The 16004-nt window shown below is 36.8% G+C and overlaps 1 protein-coding gene across 6 annotated transcripts in view; it reads right to left on the reverse strand.

Annotated features, from left to right (window-relative positions):
* LOC149580259 (nucleolar complex-associated protein 2-like) overlaps positions 1-16004 on the reverse strand; it is a 65488-nt gene that overhangs the window by 23596 nt on the left and 25888 nt on the right. For all 6 annotated transcript variants that reach the window (XR_016353459.1, XM_089790119.1, XM_089790113.1 and 3 more), the window contains 4 exons: positions 12600-12660; positions 12272-12392; positions 12134-12188; positions 11932-12029 (listed from right to left, as the gene is read on the reverse strand). Coding sequence is in view for 5 of the 6 variants with exons in the window: in XM_089790119.1 (XP_089646245.1) it covers positions 11932-12029; positions 12134-12188; positions 12272-12392; positions 12600-12660 (335 nt within the window). In the remaining variant the exon portion in view is untranslated. The remainder of the gene's footprint in view (positions 1-11931; positions 12030-12133; positions 12189-12271; positions 12393-12599; positions 12661-16004) is intronic.

Here is a 16004-nt window from a genome sequence, read left to right on the forward strand (position 1 = left end):
TGTAATCATATTGAAACTTTGATACAATATTGTCAACTGATTAACACTGGACAGTAAACTACTAAACTTTATCACTAGTCAAGTTAGAAGTTTAATATTTTTATCATTTGCAATATATTGTTAAATGATTTATGATCTTCTTGTTCATATTTAAAGTCTTTCTTCTCTGTTATGAATTGATATTCAAAACATATAGGATTTTCTATTTTTTGATGCTCATATAGCACATATATCCTTTCAAACATATTGCAAATTTGAAACTAAAACAGTGAAAACTTACACAGCTGCAAACATATCACTTCTCTTGAGAACTCTAAATGTAATGACTCATTTTCAAGTTTTCTATAAAATATTAAAATTATAATTAAAATAATTTGGCGTACCCACACCCTCGTCCCTTGTTTTAAAAATTGTCATACCCGTACCCATGCCCATATCCAAAGTACCCTCGTGCCCCTGTCCCCATGCAACTATGGTTGTGAACCAAGCCCAAATTGTCAATGCTTCTGTCAAGACCTCTTTTTCTATAACTAAGATCACTGATTTCAAATAGTTGATTGATTCAAACTTCAATCATGTTTCAAAGATCAAGGATATTGAGGAAAAGCAACACGAACTAGATAATAGACAAAACTCGTTGAAAACTAAAATAGAGTCCCAACTGAAATCATGGGCTGCAATGTGTAACAACAGGAATACCCCTCCTCTTGTTGGGGTTGAGGCATTAATACACTACCAAATCGCTAATGAAAGAGCGATAAGAGCCAAAGAACTCAATCTAAAGTTTGTAGCCAAATCGCTAATGAAAGAGCGATAAGAGCCAGAGAACTCAATCTAAAGTTTGTAGCCTCCCACCCATCCCCACCTAGCCTCTAGAGGTGCCTTATGCATTCCTATAAGCTCCTTGACATATCTCTTGATAGTGCATTGGTCAGATATGATTCCACTTTGTTCCTATGATTCCACAACTCCTGGGATAGACTTTCTGTGCTTAAAGCATGTACAAAACTCTTTCCTCTACCATCAAAGATTCTTCTTGATGAGGACCTCACTAGATCACACCTAAAAGAACTTAAACATGCTCGAGCTCTTTTGTTCATTGCGCAACGAGACAAGTGGATCGTGACCAAAAACCTTAGGGTGGTGATTCATGACAATTTTCCTCCTTGGGCAATTGACTCTTTATGTATTGAGGAACTAAATCCAAGCTACATGGGGCTCACAAGTCTTCCAAGAACGCAAATGGTCCTTGACCAAATATGGCAAACATCTTTTACATCTCAGTGAGTCCTTGGACCTAGTAGTACTTAATGGGTTATCTTGCTTCCTTCGATCACACACTTATTCACATACAGGCCCACCATCTCTAGCAACTTTTGCCCCCTTGGCTTCTCTTCTCCACTCTAGGATGCATCACCACCATGTTCTCTTGCCAATCCACTTTCATTTAAGAAATCGTCATGTCTTCCTTCCCTCATGCCTCTATCCACCAACTCCCCCCTCCTAGGACTAAGAACACTTGTCCTATGAACAAATGATACAATGAGGATTGTAAGGCCTCTCATCAGACCCTGCAATTGGTCGTCATGTCCCATCACCCTTCTTACACCTCCCTATAGTACTCTCACGGCTACCTCCTTCCCCATAAGAAGTGTCCCCACATTTACCAACACAGATGTTCCCTTCTTGCCTGCCTCCACCATTTGACCAAGATCTATCGGTGTACCTTCTTCCCCTACCATACCCCCCTCTCACCCACTCTAGATCACAGTATATAGGTTTCTCATTAATTTAAGCTTTATGACATCCCTGGCCAGCAACCTTTCCAGGTTACACCTTTGTCTCATTGTCACCTTTTCTCCTACACCACCATCATGGAGGTAGTCAAAACTATGCATTCACAGTTTTGAAGTCCCACTCAGCTGATCTCTTCAACCAAATTGTTTGCACAGGTTTTCCCTCCTCTTGGTCATACCACATCATTCATTTGATACAAGGCAAGGCCTACATCAAATCCCAATAATCACATGACTATCATGGTTAGGCACACCTTCTCCAAGTTGTACACCACAACTCCGCATATTCTTCTTTGGAGGGAGATGGATCACCATCATCTCCATGGTACAAGGCAGACGGTTATGGTTTAGGTGTCGAAGTTTGGTAAATTGAAGGTACAAACTTCTCATCCCAATCTAAGTATGCCTACAACCTACTCGACAAGTTTCGAATGCAAGATTGCAAACATGCATCCACACTTATGGAGAAAGGGTCGAAACTGGCAGCCAACTCAAACTTACCTATGGTAAATGAATCAACATTCAAACAATTGGTGGGTAGTCTCATCTACCTTACTGCTACTAGGCTTAATCTTAGTTTTGCAATGAGCTACATTTCACACTTTATGACAACCCCCAAGGCTGATCATAGGGTAATAGAGAAGCGTGTGCTGCATTATCCAAAGGGCACTTCTAACTTTGGTCTTTTGTATAGCAGATGTCACGATCGTAACTTATTGGTTTTACATACTCAGATTGGGTAGTTCCATCGACGATAGAAAATCAACACCGAGGTACGTTTTCAATCCGGGATGTAATGCAATCACACAGAAAAGAAGCAACAAGTTGTGGCTCTTTCCTCAACAGTAGCTGAGGATCAAAGAGCTTGTGAGGCAATTTAGCTTCGAAGGATGCTATCAAACATGCAGATGTCTCAAGGAGATCCTACTCCCCTTTAATGTGGCAATTAAGGGGTGCTCAAACTGGCCAAGAATCTAGTCTTCCACAAGAGAACCAAGTGTGTTGATCTTCATTGTCACTCCATTCAGAAGCTGGTTAAAAACAGATCACTATACTTGATGCATGTTCCAATAGTAATCAGACAACAGATATTCTCACCGAGTTTCAGAGCCTATACAAGTTTGTAAAATTGAGGCGACTTCGTGTAGTTGATAGATTGACCATTAAGGGAGGGTATTAGAAAAATATCTTTATTATTTCCTATTAAATGGTCAATATTGTAATGTCTAAATATTATATTGATTCTAGTTTACAAATTTTTTGTTGTAGAAACATCTAATTTATAATCCTTTAAATGATCATTTGATCATTCCATTTATTCGTTCAATTATTTTACCAAAACATAAACAATATTAATCATGCTAAACAGTGATTAATGGGTAAACAACAATTAAAACACTAAAGCAGGAATTATTTAATATATAGGGCAGCAGTTAGCAGTTGGTTTAGATCGTGAAGAGGTGTGTTTATGAAAGGTTGTGTCCATCCTTAGGGGACAACAACTCCAAGAGTTATCCCTCTTCAAGGATATATGGAGATATAAAGATAGAGGACTTTGATTGAAGAAAGCATCAAACCATTCAGCAATAGCAATCATCCAAGAAAGCAGCGATCAGCATCCAAAGAGAGAAATAGCATCAAGTCACATCTCTCTAAATTGCAACAGCAGGCTGAAAGAACATAACCTGCAATAATCTTATATTCTACAAATATAGTAGTATGAATAAGAGTTATCACTAACTGATGTGTGATAATGTGAAATGTGTATTCTAAATCATTTGTCTATATATAACCTGGCAAGCGATCATGTGGACAAGAGAAGGAAATACAAGATGTTAAGAATAAACCACAAACAGAAATAACAATTACGTGCAAATATAACCAATATCAGAAAATAATAGATCACACAGAAAAGAACACAAGACACCCAGATTTAACATGGTTCACCTAGGCTACGTCCACCAAATAGCAAATCCAATATTTTTATGATCCAGTGATTACAACCTAATTACAATCCGTAATCCCTTACAACTCAATACTGCCACAAGAACCAATTTCGCATCACCACTATGAAACAATCCCTAACCCTACGCCCTTTTATACAAAAGTATTAAACCGCTTTAGGGTCATAATTAATAATTACATGTCAGCCCAAAATTCCAATAAAATAGGGCCCCAAAGAATTTATGAAGTATGTACAATACATTCCTGATCAGTCACCACAAACTAAGAATCTCCTACTTGGGGACTGATTAGGCTCCACACTAAACAACAATCTCCCACTTGAAGACTGATCCTATAGTTATGCTGCTACTCCAGCAGACTCCCACTAGATCAAACCACCCTGGACCCTGTTGTCCTATTATTCATGTTCAATCTAGAAGACCAACCGAAGCTGAAGAGGAGCTCAGCTTCTCCCTTGTTACTACCTTTGTAAACATATCTGTTGGAATGTCATCTGTATGTATCTTGTCCAACTTTAACTGTCCATCCTCCAAAACTGACCGAATGAAATGTTACCATAACTGTATGTATTTGGTCTTTGAATGCAGAGCTGAATTCTTTGCAAGATGAATAGCATTCTGACTATGTGTAAACAAATAATTATCCCTCTGAGGGTGTCCCAATTCTTCCAAAAAGAACTGAAGCCATATCATCTCCTTGGTTGCCTCTATAGCAGCAACATACTCTGCCTCTGTAGTGGATAAAGCATTAACCTTCTATAACCTAGAAACCCAGATCACCGCTGCCCCACCAACAATAAAGACATAACCTATAGTACTCCGCCCGGTATCAATATCCCCTGCCAAATCTGAGTCAACATAGCCCTGTAAATCGATAATAGAGCACCCAAAGTGTAAATACTTATTGGATGTTCCTCTCAAATATCCAAGAATCCACTTGACTGCATTCCAATGCTCAATTCCTAGGTGACTCATATACCTACTAACAACTCCCACTACATGTGCAATATCTAGCCTAGTACATACCATATCATACATCAAGTTTCCTACAGCTAAAGCATAGGGTACCTTGGACAGCTTATCCTCCTCTTGTGTCTTGGGACACATCTCCTTAGTCAACTTCAAATGACCACGTAAAGGTATGCTGACAGCTTTAGCATTCTCCTAGAGAAACGGTGCAACACCTCAACTTAATCAGCCTGAGATAGCATCAATTTTTTGTTCTTCCTATCTCTGCAAATCTTCATACCAAGGATTTGTTTTGCTGCCCCCAAATCCTTCATAGCAAATGCATGTGCTAACTGGCGATTCAGCCCCTTATGATCCATGTTGGACCCAACTACAAGCATATCATCAACATATAAACATAAAATAATGTAGCTATCGTCATCCAATCTCTTAATATAAACACAATGATCTGAATGACACCTACTAGCCATGCTCATGCATAAACCTGTCAAATTTCAGATACCATTGCTAAGGTGCTTGCTTCAAGCCATATAAACTTTTCTTCAATTTGCACACTAAGTTCTCCTTACCTATGACCTCAAATCCCCCTGGCTAAGCCATCTATATATCTCTTCATCAAAATCACCATGAAGGAAGATTGTTTTAACATCAAGTTGTTCTAAATGCAAATCTTCAATAGCCATAATATTTAAAACAGTACGTATAGAAGTCATTTTTACAACAGGAGAAAATATCTCATCAAAATCGATTCCTTTTTCTGTGCAAATCCTTTTACAACTAACCTCGCTTTAAATCTTTTCTTACCTCCTTCCTCTTCTTTTAACCTGTAAACCCATTTATTCTATAAAGCCCTTTTACCTGCATGCAACTTGCATAAATCCCATGTCTTATTCGTCAGCAAAGAGTCCATTTCATCTTTCATTGCAGGCTCCCACTGAATCTTAGTATCCACCTGCGCAGCTTCATCATAACATTTAGGTTCACCAACATCAGTAAGTAAAATTGAATACAAAGAGGGAGAAAATCTTTCTGGAGGTCTAATTTGCCTTGTTCACCATCTGACATTCATTGGTGTGTGTGGTATTTGTTGTTGCGGTTGTTACACATCATGAGGAACGGCTGAAACATCATCTTTTGGAGTATCATCTAGCACTACATAATCATCTTCTTTCTTCTCATGTTGCTACAACAAATCTTTATACAACACTTTCTCATTGAATATGACATCCCTGCTTCTTACAATTTTATGATTTTAAAAATCCCAAAGCCTATAACCAAATTCATTAATGCGATATCCAACAAATACACATTTCTTTGACTTAGCTTCTAACTTGGTTCTATTTTCAAAATCTATGTGAGCAAATGCTTCACAACCGAATGTCTTGAGAAAAGAATAACTCACCTTTTTACCAGTCCATGCTTCCTCTAGAATACCACAACCCAAAGGAGTAGATGGACCTCTATTAATCAAATATACAACAGTATTGACAGCCTCCGCCCACATGTCTAAGAGCAACCCAGCATGCAACCTCATGCTCCTTGCACGCTCCATTATAGTCTTGTTCATGCGTTCAGCCACTCCATTTTCCTGTGGAGTCCTTGGAACAGTTTTCTGTCTACGAATACCATTAGTGGAGCAATAATCTTCAAATTCATGACTGCAATACTCACCACCATTATCAGATCTGAGACATTTTAATTTCTTACCAGTCTCATTTTCAACCAAGCATTTCCATTTCTTAAAAGTTTGAAATACATCAGATTTATGTCTCATGAAATAAATCCATACCTTTAATTGCATCATCAATAAATGTAACATAATAATGAGAGCCTCCAAGGGAAGATACCTGAGCCGGTCCCCATACATCTGTATGCACAAGCTCTAATTTCTCCTTTTTGTTTTCCTTCCCAGTCTTCACAAAACTCTCTCTTTTGTTTTCCATACACACAACTTTCACAGAAATCCATATTAACACATTTCAGACCTGGTAAAACTTTCTTTGAATTAAGTACTTTCATACCTTTCTCACTCATTTGCCCAAGTTTGTTGTGCCACAATAGCTGTATCAAAATCTACAGCAGCTATTTGTTCTCCCTGCTCAACTGCAACAGTTGTTTATGAACATTCATTTTTCTCTGAAATAATTAAAGTAGAAGGAACAATATGACTTGTACAAATATATAAGGTGCCTACTTTCACACCTTTTGCTACTACAAGGGAACCTTTTGAAACCTTCCAATTTTTATCATTAAAAGTAATTACACAGCCCTCATCAGCGAGTTGCCCTGCTGAAATTAAATTCCTACTCAGCCTTGGAACATGTCTTACCTCATGTAGTAGCCAATGACTCTCATTTTGCAACATAATCTTAACTTTTCCCTTTCCAACAATCTGACAAGGTTCATTATCTTCCAAATAAACAAGTCCGAAATCCCCTTGGACATAATCAATGAAATAACCTCTATGAAGTGTAGCATGAAATGAAGCACCAGAATCTAAAACCCAGGAATCATCAACACTTTCTAAAGATAGAAGCAAAGCATCCTCTTCGAATTTGTTACTTACCACATTTGCCTCCTTGTCTCCATCTGGTTTATCTCCTTCATTTTTCTTTCAATTCCAACAATCTTTCTTTTTATGACCTGGTTTCCCACAGTACCAGCAGTTGTTCGGTCCTCTCGATTGAGACCTTCTCCCCTTTGACTTTCCTCTTGATTTCCCACGATTTCCGGAATTAATTCCTCTCTTAGTCATTCTGCCTCGACTTTGTGCATTCAAAGCACTTCCAGATGTAGATCCACCTAAGGATTTCCTACAAGTTTCTTCACTAAAAATAACACTAATCACATCATCATATTTTAGAGTACTAAATCCAGGAACAAAATTACTCACAGCCATTACCAAGCCATTCCAACTTTCAGGCAAAGAACACAAAATCAAGAGAGCCATAATTTCTTCACCAAAATTGATACCCACAATATATAACTGACTAGTAATAATATTAAACTCATTTAAATGATCTGTAACAGATCCACCTTCTGCCATTTTCATATTAAATAAACACTTCATAAGAAATAACTTGTTTGAAGCGATGGGCTTTTCATACAATGTCGCTAGGGTTTTCATCAACTCTTATGTTGTCTTCGCTTTTGTAATATTAAATGCCACCAACGGTGCCAGGCATAATCAAATGCTTCCAAGTGCCTTTCTGTCCAAAAGATCTCATTCGTCATTTGACATAGATCCCTGATTCTTGCTTTTGTCTTCCAACGGCTTCCATAAATCCTTCTAATAAAGATAGTCTTCCATTTGCATCTTCCATAACTGGAAGTTCTGCCCATTAAACCTGTCAACCCTCAGCTTACTCTTGTCTGCCATCACTCCCACTCAACCGTGAGACTTCCACTCAACCACGAGACTTTCTTGTAGAGGATAACTGAAAAACAACCTCGCTCTAATACCACTTGTTAGGAATAAACCACGGACAAAAATAACAATTACATGCAAATATAACCAATATTAGAAAATAATAGATCACACTAAAAATAACACAAGACACCAAGATTTAACATGGTTCACCCAAACCCTGGGCTACGTCCACCAAATAGCAAGTCCAATATTTTTATGATCCAGTGATTACAACCTGATTACAATCCGTAATCCCTTACAGCTCAATATCGCCGCAAGAACCAATTTTGCATCACTACTATGAAACAATCCTTAACCCTAAGCCCTTTTATACAAGTATTAAACCGCTTTAGGGTTATAATTAATAATTACATGTCGGCCCAAAATCTCAATAAAATAGGGCCCCAAAGAATTTATAAAGTATGTACAGTGCTTTCTTGATCAGTCACCACAAACTAACAATCTCCCACTTGGAGACCGATCCTATAGCTATGTCGTTACTCCAGGAGACTCCCACTGGATCAAACTACCTTGGACCCTACTGTTCTATTATTCGTGTTCAATCTACAAAACCACTAGAAGCTTAAGAGGAGCTCAGCTTCTCCCTTGTTACTACTTTTGTAAACATATTTGTTGGATTGTCATCTGTATGTATCTTGTCTAGCTTTAACTATCCATCCTCCAAAACTGACCGAATGAAATGGTACCGCAACTGTATGTGTTTGGTCTTTGAATGCAAAGCTGAATTCTTTGCAAGATGAATGACACTCTGACTATCTGTAAACAAATAATTATCCCTCTGAAGGTGTCCCAATTCTTCCAAGAAGAACTAAAGCCATATCATCTCCTTGGCTGCCTCTGTAGTGGATAAAGCATTAACCTTTTGTAACCTAGAAACCCAGCTCACCACTGCCCCAAAGAATTTATGAAGTATTTACAGTATTTTCATGATCAGTCACCACAAACTAACACAAGAAAGAAGAGCACATACATGATCACCATCTAAGTAGACCACCCCTTGATGGATGTCCAATGTGCCTCCCACTCGGGGCCAAAGAGTGTCCTCTCTTGGGAGGATTTCCAAGCACCCTGAGGTTGATTGTTAAGGAGACACAAGTTTATAAGACGATGAATAAAGAGACATGAATATAGGGAGGGCAGAATAAGCACCACACTAGGTAGACCACTCCGTGCTAGATGTCCAATGTGCCTACCAATTGCAACCAAGAGGGAGAGTGCCCACTCTTGGCTTAGTGTGAGAATTGCTTCAGGCCAACCTATCATGCTTCCTCATTCAAACTCTATTGTGATTGAATAATAAAAATAAATACAAATGTGACATGACATATTGTAAAGGTTGCTGTACACATGGTAAAATGAATCAAATAAGTCCAAGTGCGTAATAATTTCCTAAAAGAAAACCATTTAAATCCATTAGCTGCTGCAATAAATACTGCAGGCAGTTATATCAGCCTTTTGATTGTTTATCAACTTTTTGGGAGTCTTTGAATACTGTACAAGCCAACTTGTCTTTTTGTGGCTTCTGTTCCATTTAAATTTCAATAGCAGCTTTTTAAGAAGGATTCATACTTACACAAAAGGAATCGAAAAAACTATCTATAATATGCTGATAACATTCTTTGAAACTGCTATTTCAAAATTATTTCCAGCCAGCCATACACTTTCAAATTCTGATGTAGAAATTCAGTTTTCCAACAAGTATCTTGGTATACCCTGAATATGTGATTAATCTTCAGGAACTTAATATTACAGTTGAATGATACATATTGTAAGTTTGAAACTCTAATAACACTAGACATTGGTGACTCAATTTCATTTCCACCATTATTAGCTCTAATGTTAATCTATGTGATTCTCCCAACATTGAGAACTTGAAGTTATTCTGCAAGGCATCCCCACAAAACTACTTTCAGTCATTTCAGCTATAAGCTTGTAATTGATCTGGAAAGCTCGCTACCAAAATAAGTATATCTTTACTTACAGATTTCGTAAGAGTTTACAATATTCAGTTGTGCAGATTGTCACCAAGAAGCATACTAAAATATTATTCTAATCCCTTTCACCATATGCTCTAACCTTGGCCACAACAAATCTCAGTGTGATGAAAATGTGCTGAGACCTTCAGATTTTTACTGTAAAATTGGAAAAAATAAAGAAAAACCAATTTGGAACATTGCATATCATCACAGGAATAGAGTTGAAGACGCTTCTGAATGTTTCAAAAGGATTGAATTGCTATGCCTATTCCAATGTGTATGCAAAAGCCCATTCCACTGCCAAGATGTTCATAGAAGATGTTTGGAAAAGAAGAAGTTTTTTTGGTTTCTTTTGATGCATTTTGTTTCCAATCTCCTTGTTTTGTAACTTTGCTTTTAATTTCTCCTTTCGTTTTCGTTTGTATTTTGTTTATGCTCTTTTATCTAAGTATGCTTAAATAATTAAACTGTGTGCACCCAATTTAGCTAAATTTTAACTTTACTCATCCACAAGAGCACCTCTCAAACTTAAATAATTAAACTGTGTGCACCCAATTTAGCTAAATTTTAATTTTACTCATCCACAAGAGCACCATCTCAAACTTGGCAAGAGGGGTTTAGGGTTTAACTAATATCCCAGAAAAATCCTAGAATCAAATGAACTCTTAAAAAAAGGAAGCACTTACCTTAAAAGGATTCTAGCAATTAAGTCAAATGCCAGGTTATATGCATAGATTGGCAGGTGCTAATAAATTCATTTACTCGTAATTATCGCAAGGCTATTCTTCAAAACTGCCTCTGTGAATAATTGAGGTCAAAGGACCCATTTGCAGAGACTCAAAATAGATTAAGTGTAAGTGAATCTATTGATGTAAGCCTAAAGAAATAATGATGGTCTTGGCCCAAAAAGTCAAAATTACCCCCAACTAAACAAAAGATAGAGAACTAGGGACCCTAGAAACAAGGGTTGTACAAGTACAATAGGATAGAGGAGAAAGGTGTCACGGCAGTTGTTCTGTTGTAAGTACAAGAAGAAAGAATCATGCATATAATTTGGCAGTCCAGAATAGAAAATCTATAAGAAGTGGATCCAAGAGAAATAGGGCATTCTCTTTCTCCGCACCTTGCATGCCCACCTTTTAGGCACCTTGCATACCCACCTTTTAGGCACGTGGGTGATAAGAGAATGGGAAAGAAGCAAGGACAATTCTCCATCTTTTAGCTATCTCCTTCATCTGAAAAAAGGATAGCAAAATTTAACCTGTAAGTTGCAACAAATATCACTCCCTCTTTCATTAAATTGATTTTAAGCGAAGGAAGATTTAGGTGAACATGTTACATCTAGAATGGATGTGATTGGAAAGGATGTTGACTCCTCACTTACATGTCAATATCAATTTTATGTGAAGAGAAGTGCTCTTGAAGCCTGCACTTACAAAAATGACTGGAAAAAACTGACATTCTTTAAGGTAAAACTTTATGGTCAAATTTCTTTTCTATAGGATTTGACAAAAAAAACAAATTGGATAACAATTTCTTTTCTATAGGAGATGACAAAAGAAAAAATTGAATAACTTTCCCTTATCTTATCCACGAAAGAGGTAAGCATGAGAAATAATAGTTAAGGGTACAGAAGAGGAGAGAGATATGACACTCTAAATGCCATCAAAGACATCACCCTCACCATTTAGTCAGAACAAACACTTAAAAAGTTTCATTATTTCAAGCTCAAACAACCATAAAATCTTACTACACATAATACTCAAAGCATGCATGCAGTTGTAACCAGTGATAACCTTTTCTTTAAGTCTCTCTAGTTCCTTCTTGTGAGTATCAACATCAGATTGAAGTATTGCATTTTGACCTCGTAAAGCATTATCTGCATCCTCCTCTTCTGCAAACAAAACCAGTTATGCTAGTGCACTCTGAATTGTTATAAAGTGTTATTTAACAAGATATTTATGATATGCATTGACACCAAAAGTGAAAACATGCTACCTTCTGACTTATCTTCATATTCACTTGGTAAAGTGTCAAAAAAGGTGTTCTCATCCTGCAGTTAAAAAAATAGACTACAATTCTATCAACTGCCAAAAAACTTGCTGACAAGTATCAATAGATCAAAATCTTACAAACCTCTGACAGTAAATCGTCACTTTCTGAGATATCATCATCAGTTAAAACATCATCTACAATGCCAGGAACATCCATTATGCCATCTTTCATAACTTCAATTCCATTCATCTTTTGTGAGCTCCTGAACAGAGCAACAAAAGATGTATAAACTTGACAAATCATTGTTGGTAGGCAATGGGACTGTATTCTAACAAGCATTAATACTAGAAACAAAGTTATATAATGCATGTTGAAAACCATAGACATAATAGATCACACACGATCAGTTTCCTCTTGTACCTGTCTAAGTTTAAAAATGGAAGGAAGAAAGAAAGAAAGAAAGACATACATTTTCAGGATCAAATTGCATGCGTCTTTTCTTGCACTTTCTGCGGCAACTTTCTTTAGTCCTGACCTCAAAGAGTATAAATTATTTTCAGTGAATGTATCCACCACCAAAATAAAGGCTTCCAAAAACCTGATAACTCATTGCAGCTATATGTATTGTTAATTTTCCGATCAATGAGATAGAAAAATCCAGAGGAAAACTGTTCATCCACACACTTGTTAAAACAAGGTAGATCAGATGGAACAACCTAATCAGAGATTTGAAAATAACCAACAGAAAAAGAGGAACAAATATATCAATCAGTAGAATAGTGCACAAACTACAGACAGAATAAGGAAAAAATCACACACCAATAGTGTGCCTTACATTTTTTCAAAAAAGGTTTAAATCTGTAAAAAAATTAAAAACATATGCATATCCTACTTTGTTGATTTTCAGGGATTATTTTCACTGAATTATTTTTCCTTAACGAAACACATTTTAACATACATAAAATAAGTGAAACAAAGACATGCAACCAAAATAAGTTCATAGGAAAACTTTTAAATTTGGAATCACACACTAGTAAAAGTTAAATCTGAAGGATTGGAGAGAGAGAGAGAGAGAGAGAGAGAGAGAGAGAGAGAGATGCTGTGTTATTCCATGATCAATTTAAGTTGAATGAGATGCTCTGTGATAGTTACATTCAACCAATTAAGGTATTACAAACATTATTTTTCAAATAAATATTAACCATGCTCTGTGATAGTTACATTCAACTAATTATGGTATTACAAACATTATTTTTCAAATAAAATTAGTTCAGTTATCTCTCCACTCCTTATTTAGATTCTCATACTTGAGATTTATAAGAGCATCATAATTGTTCAAATCATAGTTTGAAAAATCAGCAAGTAATCAGGAAACTTGTGATGTCCCCTACGCCCTAGTTTTTGCACTAAATCACAAATTCCAAAGAGTACAATAAGAAAAATAAAGTCAATAACATCATCGTTCATGTATCTGGTTGAGATCCTGCAACACGTTAGGAAATTATTGAAATACAATTCACAAAATAGATCTTCCTCATTAGAGACATTACAAGTATATATCATTTCAACTAGGGTTACAAAGATTAATTTGAATGTAAAGACGTAATTTAATCCACTCATGGAGCTCAACTATAGGAAGGCTAGGATAGGGACATATTAGGGTGTCTTAAACAGTACCTTAACAATCCTCTACTCTAGGCCCCAGGCTCTATATCATCCCTCGTGCATCATGTGGCTCTTTGCCATCCATATGAGGAGGTGGTATCCAGTGAGAAATTTCATAGCTGTTCCCATCTTCCATTGCTCCCTTTATCCTCCTCCTTATGGTTAGAATCCCTTAACATAATGTCAACCAAGTTAAGGGACTGAGGCAACTACAATAGGGTGTTTGAAAAGTCTTCCCTTTTAAGCCCCAAGGGTGGGTGGCAAGCTTAGAAGATTTTATTCCTTATTATCCCTACCACAATTGATAATAGCAAACATATTAGAGTTACACATATTGTGTGCTTTCTTCAAATAAGAGATCACATAATAATGATATCATATTTGTACACATTATGAATAAGTGGGACCATCATCCATAAGTATAAACAAGGTCATTATTCATAAATAAGATATCATAAATAATACCTACTATGCTGCTTATTATAAGAATTGATAATTGATACCAATTAATAGATAATATTCTGATTCTCTATGCTTGAGTAATATCTTTGGAAGACAGGTCTTATTGGTTCAATGTGTCTCAATGAATGATTGGTGTTCTCCCATATATTCTTCCATCAGGCTGGAGGGTTATGTCTTTTCCCAAGATTTTGCCCTTAGCGATTATAAGTCTCCCTTCTTAAGGGTCTTCACTATTTTAATCCCTGGATTTATTACTGATAATTGATTGCCCTTGCAAATAAAACTACTGTCAATAATAAAGAATCATTATTTATCATAATTTAAGTATTGCATCTTATTGTTGCTGCTGTCTGCTACTTGTAGTATATCACTGCTCTTAAATCACAGCTTCATCTTTTTGTTTTCTGATCTGATTATTACTACCTTTTATTAGTTTTCTTCTTATATTTCCTTCCCAACTCCCCTTCAATCTTCCTCTTATATTAGGGACCACTTCACTAAAAGAGGTGACTGGTCAGCCTTATGATTTAATTTACTTTATTTTAATTTCTTTGTAAGGGGTGACAAGAAAAGGAGGGTTGGCCTGTAAATATTAATTCAATCCATATTATAAATATGACTGACCAGTATTTATGCTGGATGTCCCAGACAAATGATGGGTACAGGGGACGGGACAGGACAGGACTGGGTGGGGTGGGGGGGTGAATCAGTTGTCAAATTAAAAAAATCACTTTCACAACCTAGAATCAGTAGATTAATACTTTGTCCACTTAATCGAATCAGATATCAACATGGAGTACATACATGAATTGTACACATTGAATGCCATATCTTTTATGTGGAAACCCGATATGGGAGAAACCGCAGAGAAGCTAGTTCTCATGAATAAAAACACCAGTCAAGGTGATTTTTCCAAAGGGTGGCTCAGAGCCAGAATGCTCAATGCAGGAGGGCTCACTGGAAATCACCATGTCATCCATTAAGAATATAATTTTTTAAAGTCCAAACTAAATATCCCCATGGTGGGGAGAAAGGAAATGGAAACCAAACCAAACATACCACCTCAAACAAATAACGCATTACCCAAATGTCATAATTATCAGAGCCCAATAAAAAATAACATGTTACCAATCATGCCTCAGGACCACATCAACATGACCCAAAACATTAAAAACTATATAACAATGACAATATCCAGAGCAACAGAGAATTCGGAACCACTCCCAAATACAAACATCATAGAATACACCACTGGAACACATTTTCCAGAGCAGCATCCTTCTGGAGTGCCGACCTCCGAACCCACAAAACATCAAAACCTATCAACATAACAGGATACTGAGCATGACACCAGCCACCAAAGCAGTATGTTCTCATCAATGACAACCATACTAACACAGAAACGGCACTAAAATATCAATAACAAACTCTACAACACAGCGAAAACATCAACTTTGCAACATAGCAACAACATCAAATCTACAACATCAGTATTGCAACATCAACAACAAACTCTGCTAAACAGCAACGGCATCATTAACTCTGCAATACAGTGACAACATCAACTCTGCAACATCAGCACTGGAATATAAACTCCCCCAGTCAACAATTTAATCATGAAGGAGGTCGTCCTCTTAAGCAAATTGTTACACTTCTAATCTAGTTGGCCTCATTATTAGTAGAGATTGTGATTTTTATTTACAAAGCCCTAATTGTGGCGGGCCATGACAAAACTCAAGAGACTTAA

This window comes from Cupressus sempervirens, chromosome 1, assembly GCF_028749045.1.
Source record: "Cupressus sempervirens isolate cs-2001-9-10 chromosome 1, ASM2874904v1, whole genome shotgun sequence".
Classification (NCBI taxonomy): domain Eukaryota; kingdom Viridiplantae; phylum Streptophyta; class Pinopsida; order Cupressales; family Cupressaceae; genus Cupressus; species Cupressus sempervirens.